Source organism: Canis lupus, chromosome 1 (genome assembly GCF_011100685.1).
Source record: "Canis lupus familiaris isolate Mischka breed German Shepherd chromosome 1, alternate assembly UU_Cfam_GSD_1.0, whole genome shotgun sequence".
Classification (NCBI taxonomy): Eukaryota; Metazoa; Chordata; class Mammalia; order Carnivora; family Canidae; genus Canis; species Canis lupus.
The window spans coordinates 116,481,718-116,496,541 of NC_049222.1; the positions used below are offsets into that span (position 1 = coordinate 116,481,718).

Sequence of the window (14,824 nt, forward strand, 5' to 3'; positions counted from 1 at the left end):
CAGCCAGGTGACCCCCAACAATGATTTTAAAGTTTCTTGTAAAATCCAAGACACAAATATCATGTACTCCACTTAGTTGGCATATTTCATTAGTCTGCTTTGATCTAGAACAGTTCACAGCTCTCTTGTACCTCAAAGTTCATACTTTTGGTATCCACACTGATTTTCTCTCCCAGAACGTTCTACACACTTAAGAAAATTATTTCCCCTTGTTGAACGTCAGGTTAAATATCTTAGACAAGAATAATCCATAGGTGATATTGTGTCTTTCTTAATGTATCATATCAAGGGCCACTTGATGTCACTTTTTCCCATTTCTGATGTTAATTTATTTCCTTAAGACTGTAGTCAACAGTCCTATCTACTTAAAGCTATATTTTCTTTCTATTTTTGAGTAAACTATGGAGTGATGCTTTCAGACTGTTTGAATAAATATGGATACAAATTTGTTCTATCTTTGCCATATGACTACTAAAAACATTTGTTGAAAAATCTATGAGTAATACATACATATGAAATAATACATCCGACTTTTCAAGACTTATAACAATTCAAAGAGTCTTAAATGATCCAAAATGCCTTCATTATCATATAATATTTTTCCTATGTGTTTGGATCTGTAGCTGGACTTTTAAGTAGTTCTAGTGGTTCATTATATTTTTGCTAGAGCTACACTCCTAATTATTATAGAGTTATAATATATCTTAATATCTGATAGTTCTAATTATGCAATTCCCCTTCTTCAGAATTTTACTGGCTATTTTGATTTCTTTATTTTTCCATATAGACTTTAGAATGAGCTCATGTTTAAAAAAATTCCTGGGGTTTTGGGATTGCATCACATTTATAACCTAAGGAATGATGGACTCTTAATGATGTCAGAACTGCAATCCCACCGTATCCTTTTATTTTTTCATTTTCTGATTACTTTGGAAAATTTTTATTTATTTTTCTATAATGATTGTGGACATTTCTATTTCATTTAATTTCTTGAGCTATCAGCTCTTTTTTTGGGGGGTGACTATAAAAGCACTTTTTTTCTATTGGATCTTCTATTTTTAAAGAATATTTGTACATGAATTCATTGACTTCTCTATGTTAATTTTCTACCAAAGCAACTTCAGTTTGGTCTCTCTCTCATCATAGTTTAATGTGCAAAAGGGTGATAAAATGTAACTTTTTTTTCTCCTGGATCTAGGTGAAGCCACAAAGTAACTGGTGCCAACTCTCCCTGTCTATGGATATCACTGCAGGGTATGCAACAGAACCAATGAACACCAAATTTTCTCCTATAATTCAAGAACTGAAAGATCATTTATATCATAGGACTGTGCAGTGTAATTTTTTGCAATGACAGAAATGTTCAATAATATGCTGTCCAATACAATAGCCACTGGCTACAAACAGCTATTGAGCACTTGAAATGTGCCTAATGAAACAGAGGAAATGAATTTTAAATTTTCTTTAGTTTAAATCTGACTTTAAATAGCTACATGTGTCTACTTGTTAATGTAATGAACACTAAGGGGTAAAAATATCAAAGATGAGGAAAAGTAGGATTGGCTTTGAGATAAAGAATTACTTAAAAGTGTTAGGTAGTTAGCTACGCATCAGCAAGGAGGGATAAAGCAGATCCTGGCCACATCCTCAGGGCCACCCCTCAGAGTTAACAGCCATACCTATAGAGCCACCTCTAAGGGTCACAAAACAGGAAAGGCCTAGCCACAGAGCTGGCTCAAAAACCACAAGGGGATGTCCAAGAACTGAGCATGCACACAAAAGGTGCAACTTTCTCTTAAGTAACCTTAGGGTCACAGCAAAAGCTCATTAGAAACTCAAACAATATACAAATAAATTTAATTATGACAGACTGCATCATGCATAGGCACATGCACACTTATCTACTCAATAAACTCTCTTTCTCCATTCTGGTCTTAGGTCTCCCAATTCTTTGGTGCATATGGGACAAGAACTGAGGTACCCAGTAACAAAAGTTGTTTTGTGTAGTGTATTCCTACCTTCATTAATGAAAAAATGGTTGTTTTCCTCTTGCCTCAAAAACAAGCAATGAGGCCATTGAAGTAATTATATCTTATTTCTGTGCTTCAACCCTAAAACATTTATACACTGCTTTATGATTTTGGAATTAGAGACTCGTATTCCAGCTTTTCGATTCCTATTAGGCTTTGCTAAGTGGAGTTTCAAAAAAATACTGAAAGTCTTAAGGAGGAGAAAGAAGCTGGCCAGCTCATTCTTGCCTCCCAGTTCTGTATCGTTAACTATCCTTTCTCCAGAAATCCTTCTTTACATTGTGTGGCAGAAGACAGAAAGCAGAATTTTAGGATGACTGCTTAATGACACACATTTGACTGTAAAGCAAATAAAATGTGGCAGAAATGATGGTATATAATTAAGTTATATGGCAAAGGTGAAGGGATTTTGGAAGATAAAACAAAAGTCCCTAAACAGTTAATCAAAAGGGAGATTATCCTGACTGGGTAGGATCTGAGCTTTTAAAAAGATCTATATGTCAGAGACAGAAGTAAGAATATCTTATGCTGTCCTTAAAAAGCAAGCCACCATTGGTACAGCTTCAAGGAAATTAATTCTGCCAACAAACAAGTGAATTTGGATGATGATCCTGAGCCTTCAGTGAGACACCACCCCCAGCTGACACCTCAACTGCCACCTTGTAAAACTGAGCAGAGGACCCAGCTAAGCTATGCCCTCACATGTACCCATGAAAACTTTGAGATGAGAAGTGTGTTTCTTTAAGATGCCAAAATTGTGGCAATTTGTTTTGCAGCAGTAGAAATGTAATAAACCCTATTAGTGGCCATAGTTCCTAGTAGAAGCTGTTGATTCTTGTTTGACATTGTTCCAAACTTTCAGAATCACCTGTATCATACCTCCCCAGAGACATCAGCACAGCACTAGCCAAGCTAAACCCCACTCTTAAGGCAGTCTGAATCCCAGATACATGGAAACTTCATCCATATCCCTGTGGCACCAGTACCAGATTTTAGGTATTAATTATTGTAATACGTGTCTGGATTTATGTTTTAAATTTTTTTTTACATGTCTGGACTTGGAGTTACAAGTTCTGTGAGTAATTTTGTCCACCTCCCACAGGTTTTGCTGTATAGGATACTAGTGTCCTTTATATTCAAAGAAATCACAGTTTGTTCAATTTCATCCTTAGCCAAATGTTGGTTTAAACATGCATTGGATCAAGAGTCAAATATTTCTACAATCCAGTATTATTTTTAATCAGCCAGATAATGTGGGCAATAATATTCTCAATAATGTTTCATGCTGACATAAATTCAACATATAAAATTAGATATGAGTAAAGGCATTATTCATTATAATTTTATGGGGTTTTTTTCCTTCAGGATAGATCATCTCAATACCAAGAAGGAATGAATGATGATGGCTTTGCTATATTCACTAGAGGTTTTATATTTTTTGCCAGTATTAAATTTCTAATACTAAATCAAATATACACCACAGTTAAGAGCCTTTATAAATAATAAAATAGCCAAAAGAAAAAAAATAATTTTAACAACGGATTATATTTACTGAGTATGTTAAAGTTTTAATTATAAGCATTTGTGTAGATTAATTCATTTGATCCTTACCAAACCCAAGATGTTAGTGAATATAGCCATGCCTATTTCACATAAAGAATAATAATATATAGGAATAGGCTTTTAATATAAATACATTGAAGTGGAGAATAATTTTTTAAAAAATTAAATGTCCCTATGTTACATTTGGGCAAAATCATTAGGAAAAATTCTGCAAGGATAAGTAGCATGGAAGAGAGGAGAGAAAAATGGCATAGCACAGTATGGTCAAAAGGGCAGCCAGTTTAATCTGTCATGTTTAAAATATGTACATGTTAAAAGGTATGCATGGATTATCTCAAAAACAATGTAAAGTAGACAAGTGAATACAGTATGCCAAGTACGATGCTAAACATGGTATTCCTTATAAATACAAAAAGTGGAGTCAGTCAGAGTATTTGACCATAGATGTTTGGTAAAAATAATCATACAGTCATACATACTAAAACTATTAAACACTTAATTACGGAATGTCCTATATGACACACCTTGTCATTAAAAAGGCAATTTATGAGGCAATTTGAATAACATGATTACACTTGCTTTAAAAAATTTATAAAAGAATTTGTTCCAGCAATTTGACAATAGTTATAGCCACTTTGGGGGAAGAAAGCTAACTTTATTGACTTCTTTGTAGAATTTAAAAATTCAGAGAAAATTATTACAATAAAATATCAAATTTATGAAATAAAAATATTAATTTACATATACAAATAGTTCTATCACTTTATCAATATTAAAATATATATCTTAAACTAATGATATTTTACTTTTTAAAGATTTTATTTTTAAGTAATCTCTTCACCCATCATGGGGCTCAAACTCACAACCCAGAGATCAAGAGTTGCATGTTCCACTGACTGAGCCAGCCAGGCACCTCTTAAAGTAATGATATTTTATTTTTATTTTCTTAAAAAGATTTTATTTATTTATTCATGAGAGACACAGAGAGGGAGAGAGAGACACAGGCAGAGGAAAAAGCAGGCTGCTCACAGGGAGCCTGATGTGGGACTCAATCCCAGAACTCTGGGATCATGCCCTGAGTCAAAGGCAGACACTCAACTGCTGAGCCACCCAGGTGTCCCAGTAATGATATTTTAAATAAAATGGTATAGATGCAAAGACATGCAGGTAAAAATTTATTATAAAAAAGATCAATTGAAGATCTCCCAAATTGGATGTTGGAGTATAAAAAGATGGTCATTAAATCCAAGCTTATAACACTAAAAATATAAAATGTCACAAAACTGTGCATAAATAGCATCAGGAAATCGTTACTGATTAAGTTGTACTGGAATAAGAATTTTGGTGAGAATATAAATTTAAAAATTTAATATACAACATATAATAATATAGTATTTTAGCTATGCATAAACCAAACTACTTATAGCTATATAAAAAATAAAGTGGGTTTAAAATATTTTATTTTATTTTATTTTATTTTATCTTATTTAAGATTTTATTTATTTATTCATAGAGACCGAGAGAGAGAGAGGCAGAGACACAGGCAGAGGGAGAAGCAGGCACCATACAGAGAGCCTGACGTGGGATTTGATCCGGGGTCTCCAGGATCACGCCCTGGGCTGCAGGCGGTGCTAAACCACTGCGCCACCGGGGCTGCCCAAAAATATTTTAAAATATGAAAATGCAACAAGAGATTTTTCACTTTCCTCCACTCATGATTAGTAAGTTTTTAAAATTTAAAAGGAATGAACTATTAATAGAGGTCTTACAATATTCATTTTATTCTTATGGTAGTTAAACTGTAAACACATAAGGCATTGTCATATTAATTATATTTCTAGATTTTCTTACCAATAAATTCTTAGAATTTCTCCTATTACATTTCTAGGGTTTATCTTTCATGTCATGTTACTGCAAGAAATGCTTAAAGGTCTTACAAAGCTTCCTTTCATACTATTTCTTCCCAGTATGAACTTTTTGATGGCGATTAAGATTTGAGCCTCTTGCAAAAGCCTTCCCACATTCCTTACACTCATAGGGTTTCTCACCAGTATGAATTCTTTGATGTAGAATAAGGTCTGAAGAACGAAGAAAGGCTTTTCCACATTTGTTACAAGTATATGGTTTATCACCAGTATGAATTCGCTGATGCCGGGTCAGGTATGTTGCACAAGTAAAAACTCTCCCACATTCATTACATTCCCAGGCTTTCTCACCAGTGTGAATTTTCTGATGTTGTATAAGTATTGAATCTCTACTCAAGATCTTTCCACATTCCTTACATTCATACAGTTTCTCATCACCATGAATTAACTTGTGTCGAGAAAGTTCTGATGAACGACGAAAGGCCCTTCCACATTCCTTACATTTGTAGGGTTTCTCACCAGTATGAATTCTCTGATGTTGAGTAAGATCTGAAGACTGACGAAAGGCCTTCCCACATTCCTTACATAAATAGGGTTTCTCACCTGAGTGAATTCTTTGATGTGCTGTAAGTATTGAGCCAGTACTAAAGGCTCTTCCACATTCCTTACATTCATAGGGTTTCTCACCAGTGTGAATCCTCTGATGCCGAATAAAGGCTGAAACATTACTAAATGCCCTAACACAGTACTTACATTTATAAGGTTTCTCACCAGTATGAATTCTTTGGTGTTGGGTAAGGTATGAGGAATGACGAAAGGCTTTTCCACATTCTTTACACTCATTGGGTTTCTCACCTGTATGAATCCTCTGATGTACTCTAAATATTGAACTAGTAGTAAAAGCTTTTCCACATTCATTACACTCATAGGGCTTTTCACCAGTATGAATCCTCTGATGACGAATAAGAGCTGTACCATTATTAAATTCTCTAACACATTCCTTACATTTAAAGGGCTTCTCACTTGTATGAATGCTATGATGTAGAAAAAACTGTGAGGCATTAGTAAAGGCTTTCTTGCTTTCCTTAAATTCATTAGATTTCTCCCTAGTAAGAATTATCTGGTGTTGTATAAAGTCTGAGCCATTATTCAAAGACTTCCTACATTCCTCACATTCATAGGGTCTCATATCAACATGCATTGAATGATATGAACTAACTTTTGAAGTTTTACTAAGGGCCTTCCGATATTCCTTATGGTCATAGACTTTCTTGCCAGTATGGCCTTCTTGCTGTGTAATGAGTTTTGAACCCTGTCCATAGGCATTTTTATATTTTTGGCATTCATAAGATTTCCCTTTGGTATTAAATGTTTGATGTAGAGGAAGAGATGTATGCTGACTGAAAGGGGGCATGTGTTCAGAGATGTGGCTAAAATGTCTTTTCTGAGATCCCTGTTTAAGTCCATGCTTTGTAAATTCTTCCATTATAACCCATTGGGATGAATCTATTTTATAGTTATCCTTTTTCAGAGATAATTCCTTGTTCTCACATCTAGATTTATATTCTGAAAGAAAACACATATAAAAACATTCATTTTTTTGCAGGGGAGAAGACAAAAAACTTAGAAAAGGCATAATTACATTGACATTAATGTTTATAAATGAAAATAGGATTTATAGTTTTTATTTGGTGGTGCAATTTGAGAGATAAAGTATAGAAACTGGAAAGCCATATGGGAAGGCACAGGGTAAGGTGATCAGAAAAAGATTAAATCAATGATTCTTAAATTTTGGAATAAATTTAAAGTATACTTTGGCAAAAACTCAAAAGTCTGATAACCTAGTCTGTTAGAAGTTTATAGCTCAGTAGCCTCTCTCACAATTCAGTATAGCAAATTAAAATGATACAATTACCATACAGGGATATTTTCCAGTTTCTAGCAAAATTATATAATTCTTTATCCCTTGAACAAGCAATCCCAATTCTAGAAACCCAAACATATACTTCTGGAAAGAATCTGTAGAGGTTCACAAGTTATCCACTATAAAACTATTTTTTTTAATTTTTTTTTTATGATAGGCACACAGTGAGAGAGAGAGGCAGAGACACAGGCAGAGGGAGAAGCAGGCTCCATGCACCAGGAGCCCGACATGGGATTCGATCCCGGGTCTCCAGGATCGCGCCCTGGGCCAAAGGCAGGCGCCAAACCGCTGCGCCACCCAGGGATCCCAAAACTATTTTTTTAATAATAAATTTATTTTTATTGGTGTCCAATTTGCCAACATACAGAATAACACCCAGTGCTCATCTCGTCAAGTGCCCCCCTCAGTGCCCGTCACCCATTCTCCCCCACCCCCCGCCCTCCTCCCCTTCCACCACCCCTAGTTCGTTTCCCAGAGTTAGGAGTCTTTATGTACTATAGAACTATTTGTAAGAGCAAATGACTATAATGAATCAAATAGCAAATAACTATAATGAATCAAATAGCCACCAAATTACTAGTACTTGAACTCAGTATAGTGTATGCTCACAATAGAGTTCTAAGAAACTTTCTAAGGAAATGAGAAATATATATATATTATATATTATATATATGAGAAATATATATAATATATATAATAATTATAATATATATTATATATTCCTATAGAATGATCTTCATGACTTTTTAAAGTAAAAGAACAAGGTGGAAGAAACATAGTGTATGCTACTACTATTTATCTAAGAAAAGAGATATATGAAGATACATGCATAGATGCTCACACTAAATAAAGAAAGGAAAAATCATGAAGTTTATGAAAGGTATACTATATTGGAGGGAATGAAAACAATGGGGATGGGGTATTCAAATATACCACAGAAATATAGGGGAAATTGATATTAGGTGAGAGATATGGGGAATTCTCCATACTATTTTTGCAACTTTTTGGCAAATATAAAATTATTCCAAATTTTTAAATGTTGGGGGAATCCCTGGGTGGCTCAACAGTTTAGTGCCTGCTTTTGGCCCAGGGCGTGATCCTGGAGTCCCGGGATTGAGTTCCACACTGGGCTCCCTGCATGGAGCCTGCTTCTCCCTCTGCCTGTGTCTCTGCCTCTCTCTCTCTCTCATGAATAAATAAAATCTTTAAAAAAACAAAAATAAATAAGTTCCTTTAAAAAGAAGAAAAAGTGATGCCCATAAAAATCATGAAAAAAGCTGAAAACATAGAGTAGTGCTATTTCTATTAAAAACTTCCAGAAAGGTGTGTAGCCACAGTGATAAGACTAGAAAGGAGTATCAAAGTTAAAAGCATAGGAAAGCAAGAAACAAAACTGAAAATATTTATAAATTTTGTGACTGCATGGAAACTCTACTAAGTATTGGAATTAATAGTAGAGTTATTATTATTAGAATTAAATTAACTTATCTTTCTTGGTGTTATATGTTGATTTTTGCTATAATTCATTAATTATTGGAATTACTAATAAGTTAATTTTATATATCTTTTTTATTTTTGCCACCATATCTATATGGAAGTATTTCTACAATAACTTGTTAATAATTATCAAAAGAAAACCAGGTCAGGGCACCTGGATGGCTCAGTCAGTTGAGTGTCTGACTCTTAATTTTGGCTCATGTCATGATTTTAGGTTTGTGAGATCAGCATCGGGCTCCATGCTGAGTGGAGTCTGCTTAAGATTCTCTCTCTCTCCCTCTCTGCCCTCCCCCAACTTGCTCTCTCTTTCTCTTTCTCTCAAAAACAAAAACTAGGACAGCAAAGAAGAGTGCAGAGAGACTAATATCCCAGGTAAAAGACAGAAGGGGAATTGGGAATGTAAATGTGAACATGCTCTATTTCTGGGGGGAACAGGCAGAAAGGATTAATCAGACTACCCCCAACACCCCCCCCCAGAAGTTACCTAGAATGAGTGTAGCAGTAAATGAAGTAGATAGGAATGTAAACATAACTTCTTTTTTATTAAAGATTATATTTATTTATTCATGAGAGACACAGAGAGAGAGAGAGGCAGAGACACAGGCAGAGGGAGAAGCAGGCTCCATGCAGGGAACCCAATGTGGGACTTGATCCCAGGTCCCTAGTATCATGCCCTGGGCTGAAGGCAGCACTAAACCACTGAGACACCCAGGCTGCCCACATAACTTCTTTACATATATTTTTATAATGATTTTTGAAACATGTAAATGTTTTATATATTCCAATTATAAACTAAAAAAATCTAAATGCAATAGTTAAGTGGTATGTTAAGTTGAAAATGCACAAAAAAATACTTAATTTAGCAACTTTACAAAGGGTACTCTGACTGGAAATCCTTAGTGTAGCACACATCCTAATGGAAAAAGGGAGACAGAGGAGGGTCAAGATGGCGGAAGAGTAGGGTCCCCAAATCACCTGTCCCCACCAAATTACCTAGATAACCTTCAACTCATCCTGAAAATCTACGAATTCGGCCTGAGATTTAAACAGAGACCAGCTGGAATGCTACAGTGAGAAGAGTTCACGCTTCTATCAAGGTAGGAAGACGAGAGAAAAAGAAATAAGGGGAAAAAAAAGGCATCCAAGGGGGAGGGGCCCCACGAGGAGCCGGGCTGAGGCCGGGGCGAGTGTCCCCAAGACAGGAGAGCCCCGTCCCGGAGGAGCAGGAGCTGCACCAACCTTCCCGGACGGAAAGGCGCCCGCAGGGAGTGGGAGCAGGACCCCAGGAGGGCGGGGATGCCCTCAGGCTCCCTGGGACACTAACACACCTGCGCCCCGGGGAGAGTGCGCCGAGCTCCCTAAGGGCTGCAGCGTGCATGGCGGGACCCGGAGCAGCTCGGAGCGGCTCCGGCGGCGGCTCCACGGAGGGGGCTGCGCGGGCCTGGGAGCAGCTCAGAGGGGCTCGGGCGGCGGCTCCGCGGAGGGGGCTGCGCGGGCGAGAGCGCGAATCCAATAGCGCAGGCCCGGGAGCACAGGGCGCCGGGACACAGCCCAGGATCCGGCCTCCCCCTGGACAGGCAGAGGCCGGGAGGGCCCAGGACAGCAAGGCCCCGCCCCGGAGCCTCCAGGCCCTGCAGACGGAGAGCTCCGGAGTTCCTGTGGGAGCTGGGGGTTGTTCCTCCTGGGGCCTCACGGGGTAAACAACCCCCACTGAGCTCTGCACCAGGAAGGGGGCAAAGCAGCTCCCCCAAGTGCTAACACCTGAAAATCAGCACAACAGGCCCTCCCCCAGAAGACCAGCTAGACGGACAAGTTCCAGGGGAAGTCAAGGGACTTAAAGTATACAGAAACGGAAGATACTCCCCCGTGTTTTTTGTTTGTGTGTGTGTGTGTGTGTGTGTGTGTGTGTGTGTGTTTATTTCTGATTGCTTCCCCCACCCCTTTTTTTCCCTTTCTTTTTCTTTCTCTTTTTCTTCTTTTTTTCTTTTTTTCTTCCTTTTTTCTTTTTTCTTTTTCTCTTTTCTTTCCTTCTTTCTCTCCTCTCTTTTTCTCTTTTTCCCAATACAACTTGTTTTTGGCCACTCTGCACTGAGCAAAATGACTAGAAGGAAAACCTCACCTCAAAAGAAAGAATCAGAAACAGTCTTCTCTCCCACAGAGTTACAAAATCTGGATTACAATTCAACGTCAGAAAGCCAATTCAGAAGCACTATTATACAGCTACTGGAGCTCTAGAAAAAAAGCATAAAGGACTCAAGAGACTTCATGACTGCAGAATTTAGATCCAATCAGGCATAAGTTAAAAATCAATTGAATGAGATGCAATCCAAACTAGAGGTCCTAACGAGAGGGTTAACGAGGTGGAAGAATGAGTGAGTGACATAGAAGACAAGTTGATGGCAAAGAGGAAAACTGAGGAAAAAAGAGACAGACAATTAAAAGACCATGAAGACAGATTAAGGGAAATAAACGACAGCCTGAGAAAGAAAAACCTACGTTTAACTGGGGTTCCCGAGGGCGCCAAAAGGGACAGAGGGCCAGAATATGTATTTGAACAAATCCTAGCTGAAAACTTTCCTAATCTGGGAAGGGAAACAGGCATTCAGATCCAGGAAATAGAGAGATCCCCCCCCCTAAAATCAATAAAAACCATTCAACACCTCGACATTTAATAGTGAAGCTTGCAAATTCCAAAGATAAAGAGAAGATCCTTAAAGCAGCAAGAGACATGAAATCCCTGACTCTTATGGGGAGGAGTATTAGGGTAACAACAGACCTCTCCACAGAGACCTGGCAGGCCAGAAAGGGTCGGCAGGATATATTCAGGGTCCTAAATGAGAAGAGCATGCAACCAAGAATACTTTATCCAGCAAGGCTCTCATTCAAAATGGAAGGAGAGATAAAGAGCTTCCAAGACAGGCAGAAACTGAAAGAATATGTGACCTCCAAACCAGCTCTGCAAGAAATTTTAAGGGGGACTCTTAAAATTCCCCTTTAAGAAGAAGTTCAATGGAACAATCCACAAAAACAAGGACTGAATAGATATCATGATGACACTAAATTCATATCTGTCAATAGTAACTCTGAACGTGAATGGGCTTAATGACCCCATCAGAAGGCGCAGGGTTTCAGACTGGATAAAAAAACAGGACCCATCTATTTGCTGTCTATAAGAGACTCATTTTAGACAGAAGGACACCTACAGCCTGAAAATAAAAGGTTGGAGAACCATTTACCATTCAAATGGTCCTCAAAAGAAAGCAGGGGTAGCCATCCTTATATCAGATAAACTAAAATTTACCCCGAAGACTGTAGTGAGAGATGAAGAGGGATACTATCTCATACTTAAAGGATCTATCCAACAAGAGGACTTAACAATCCTCAATATATATGCCCCGAATGTGGGAGCTGCCAAATATTTAAACCAATTAATAACCAAAGTGAAGAAATACTTAGATAATAATACACTTATACTTGGTGACTTCAATCTAGCTCTTTCTACCCTCGATAGGTCTTCTAAGCACAACATCTCCAAAGAAACGAGAGCTTTAAATGATACACTGGACTAGATGGATTTCACAGATATCTACAGAACTTTACATCCAAACTCAACTGAATACACATTCTTCTCAAGTGCACATGGAACTTTCTCCAGAATAGACCACATACTGGGTCACAAATCGGGTCTGAACCGATACCAAAAGATTGGGATCGTCCCCTGCATATTCTCAGACCATAATGCCTTGAAATTAGAACTAAATCACAACAAGAAGTTTGGAAGGACCTCAAACACGTGGAGGTTAAGGACCATCCTGCTAAAAGATGAAAGGGCCAACCAGGAAATTAAGGAAGAATTAAAAAGATTCATGGAAACTAATGAGAATGAAGATACAACCGTTCAAAATCTTTGGGATGCAGCAAAAGCAGTCCTGAGGGGGGAAATACATCGCAATACAAGCATCCATTCAAAAACTGGAAAGAACTCAAATACAAAAGCTAAACTTACACATAAAGGAGCTAGAGAAAAAACAGCAGATAGATCCTACACCCAGCAGAAGAAAAGAGTTAATTAAAATTCGAGCAGAACTCAACAAAATCGAGACCAGAAGAACTGTGGAACAGATCAACAGAACCAGGAGTTGGTTCTTTGAAAGAATTAATAAGATAGATAAACCATTAGCCAACCTTATTAAAAAGAAGAGAGAGAAGACTCAAATTAATAAAATCATGAATGAGAAAGGAGAGATCACTACCAACACCAAGGAAATACAAACGATTTTAAAAACATATTGTGAACAGCTATACGTCAATAAATTAGGCAATCTAGAAGAAATGGACGCATTCCTGGAAAGCCACAAACTACCAAAACTGGAACAGGAAGAAATAGAAAACCTGAACAGGCCAATAACCAGGGAGGAAATTGAAGCAGTCATCAAAAACCTCCCAAGACACAAGAGTCCAGGGCCAGATGGCTTCCCAGGGGAATTCTATCAAACCTTTAAAGAAGAAATCATACCTATTCTACTAAAGCTGTTTGGAAAGATAGAAAGAGATGGAGTACTTCCAAATTCGTTCTATGAGGCCAGCATCACCTTAATTCCAAAACCATACAAAGACCCCACCAAAAAGGAGAATTACAGACCAATATCCCTGATGAACATGGATGCAAAAATTCTCAACAAGATTCTAGCCAATAGGATCCAACAATACATTAAGAAAATTATTCACCATGACCAAGTAGGGTTTATCCCTGGGACACAAGGCTGGTTCAACACTCGTAAAACAATCAATGTGATTCATCATATCAGCAAGAGAAAAACCAAGAACCATATGATCCTCTCATTAGATGCAGAGAAAGCATTTGACAAAACACAGCATCCATTCCTGATCAAAACTCTTCAGAGTGTAGGGATAGTGGGAACATTCCTCAACATCTTAAAAGCCATCTATGAAAAGCCCACAGCAAATATCATTCTCAATGGGGAAGCACTGGGAGCCTTTCCCCTAAGATCAGGAACAAGACAGGGATGTCCACTCTCACCACTGCTATTCAACATAGTACTGGAAGTCCTAGCCTCAGCAATCAGACAACAAAAAGACATTAAAGGCATTCAAATTGGCAAAGAAGTAGTCAAACTCTCCCTCTTCGCCAATGACATGATACTCTACATAGAAAACCCAAAAGCCTCCACCCCAAGATTGCTAGAACTCATACAGCAATTTGGCAGCGTGGCAGCATACAAAATCAATACCCAGAAGTCAGTGGCATTTCTATACACTAACAATGAGACTGAAGAAAGAGAAATTAAGGAGTCAATCCCATTTACAATTGCACCCAAAAGCATAAGATACCTAGGAATAAACTTAACCAAAGAGGTAAAGGATCTATACCCTAAAAACTATAGAACACTTTTGAAAGAAATTGAGGAAGACACAAAGAGATGGAAAAATAGTTCCATGCTCATGGATTGGAAGAATTAATATTGTGAAAATGTCAATGTTACCCAGGGCAATTTACACGTTTAATGCAATCCCTATCAAAATACCATGGACTTTCTTCAGAGAGTTAGAACAAATTATTTTAAGATTTGTGTGGAATCAGAAAATACCCTGAATAGCCAGGGGAATTTTAAAAAAGAAAACCATATCTGGGGGCATCACATGCCAGATTTCAGGTTGTACTACAAAGCTGTGGTCATCAAGACAGTGTGGTACTGGCACAAAAACAGACACATACATCAATGGAACAGAATAGAGAACCCAGAAGTGGACCCTGAACTTTATGGTCAACTAATATTCGATAAAGGAGGAAAGACTATCCACTGGAAGAAAGACAATCTCTTCAATAAATGGTGCTGGGAAAATTGGACAGCCACATGCAGAAGAATGAAACTAGACCACTCTCTTTCAACGTACACAAAGATAAACTCAAAATGGATGAAAGA

General features: G+C 37.6%; 1 protein-coding gene across 1 annotated transcript in view; it reads right to left on the reverse strand.

Annotated features, from left to right (window-relative positions):
• Window positions 1–5,156: 5,156 nt before the first annotated feature.
• Window positions 5,157–14,824, reverse strand: part of LOC119876014 (zinc finger protein 383-like) — a 52,712-nt gene continuing 43,044 nt past the window's right edge. Inside the window, exon 6 of the mRNA XM_038529209.1 lies at window positions 5,157–7,024. Coding sequence (XP_038385137.1) covers window positions 5,547–7,024 — 1,478 coding nt within the window. The 3' untranslated portion in view covers window positions 5,157–5,546. The remainder of the gene's footprint in view (window positions 7,025–14,824) is intronic.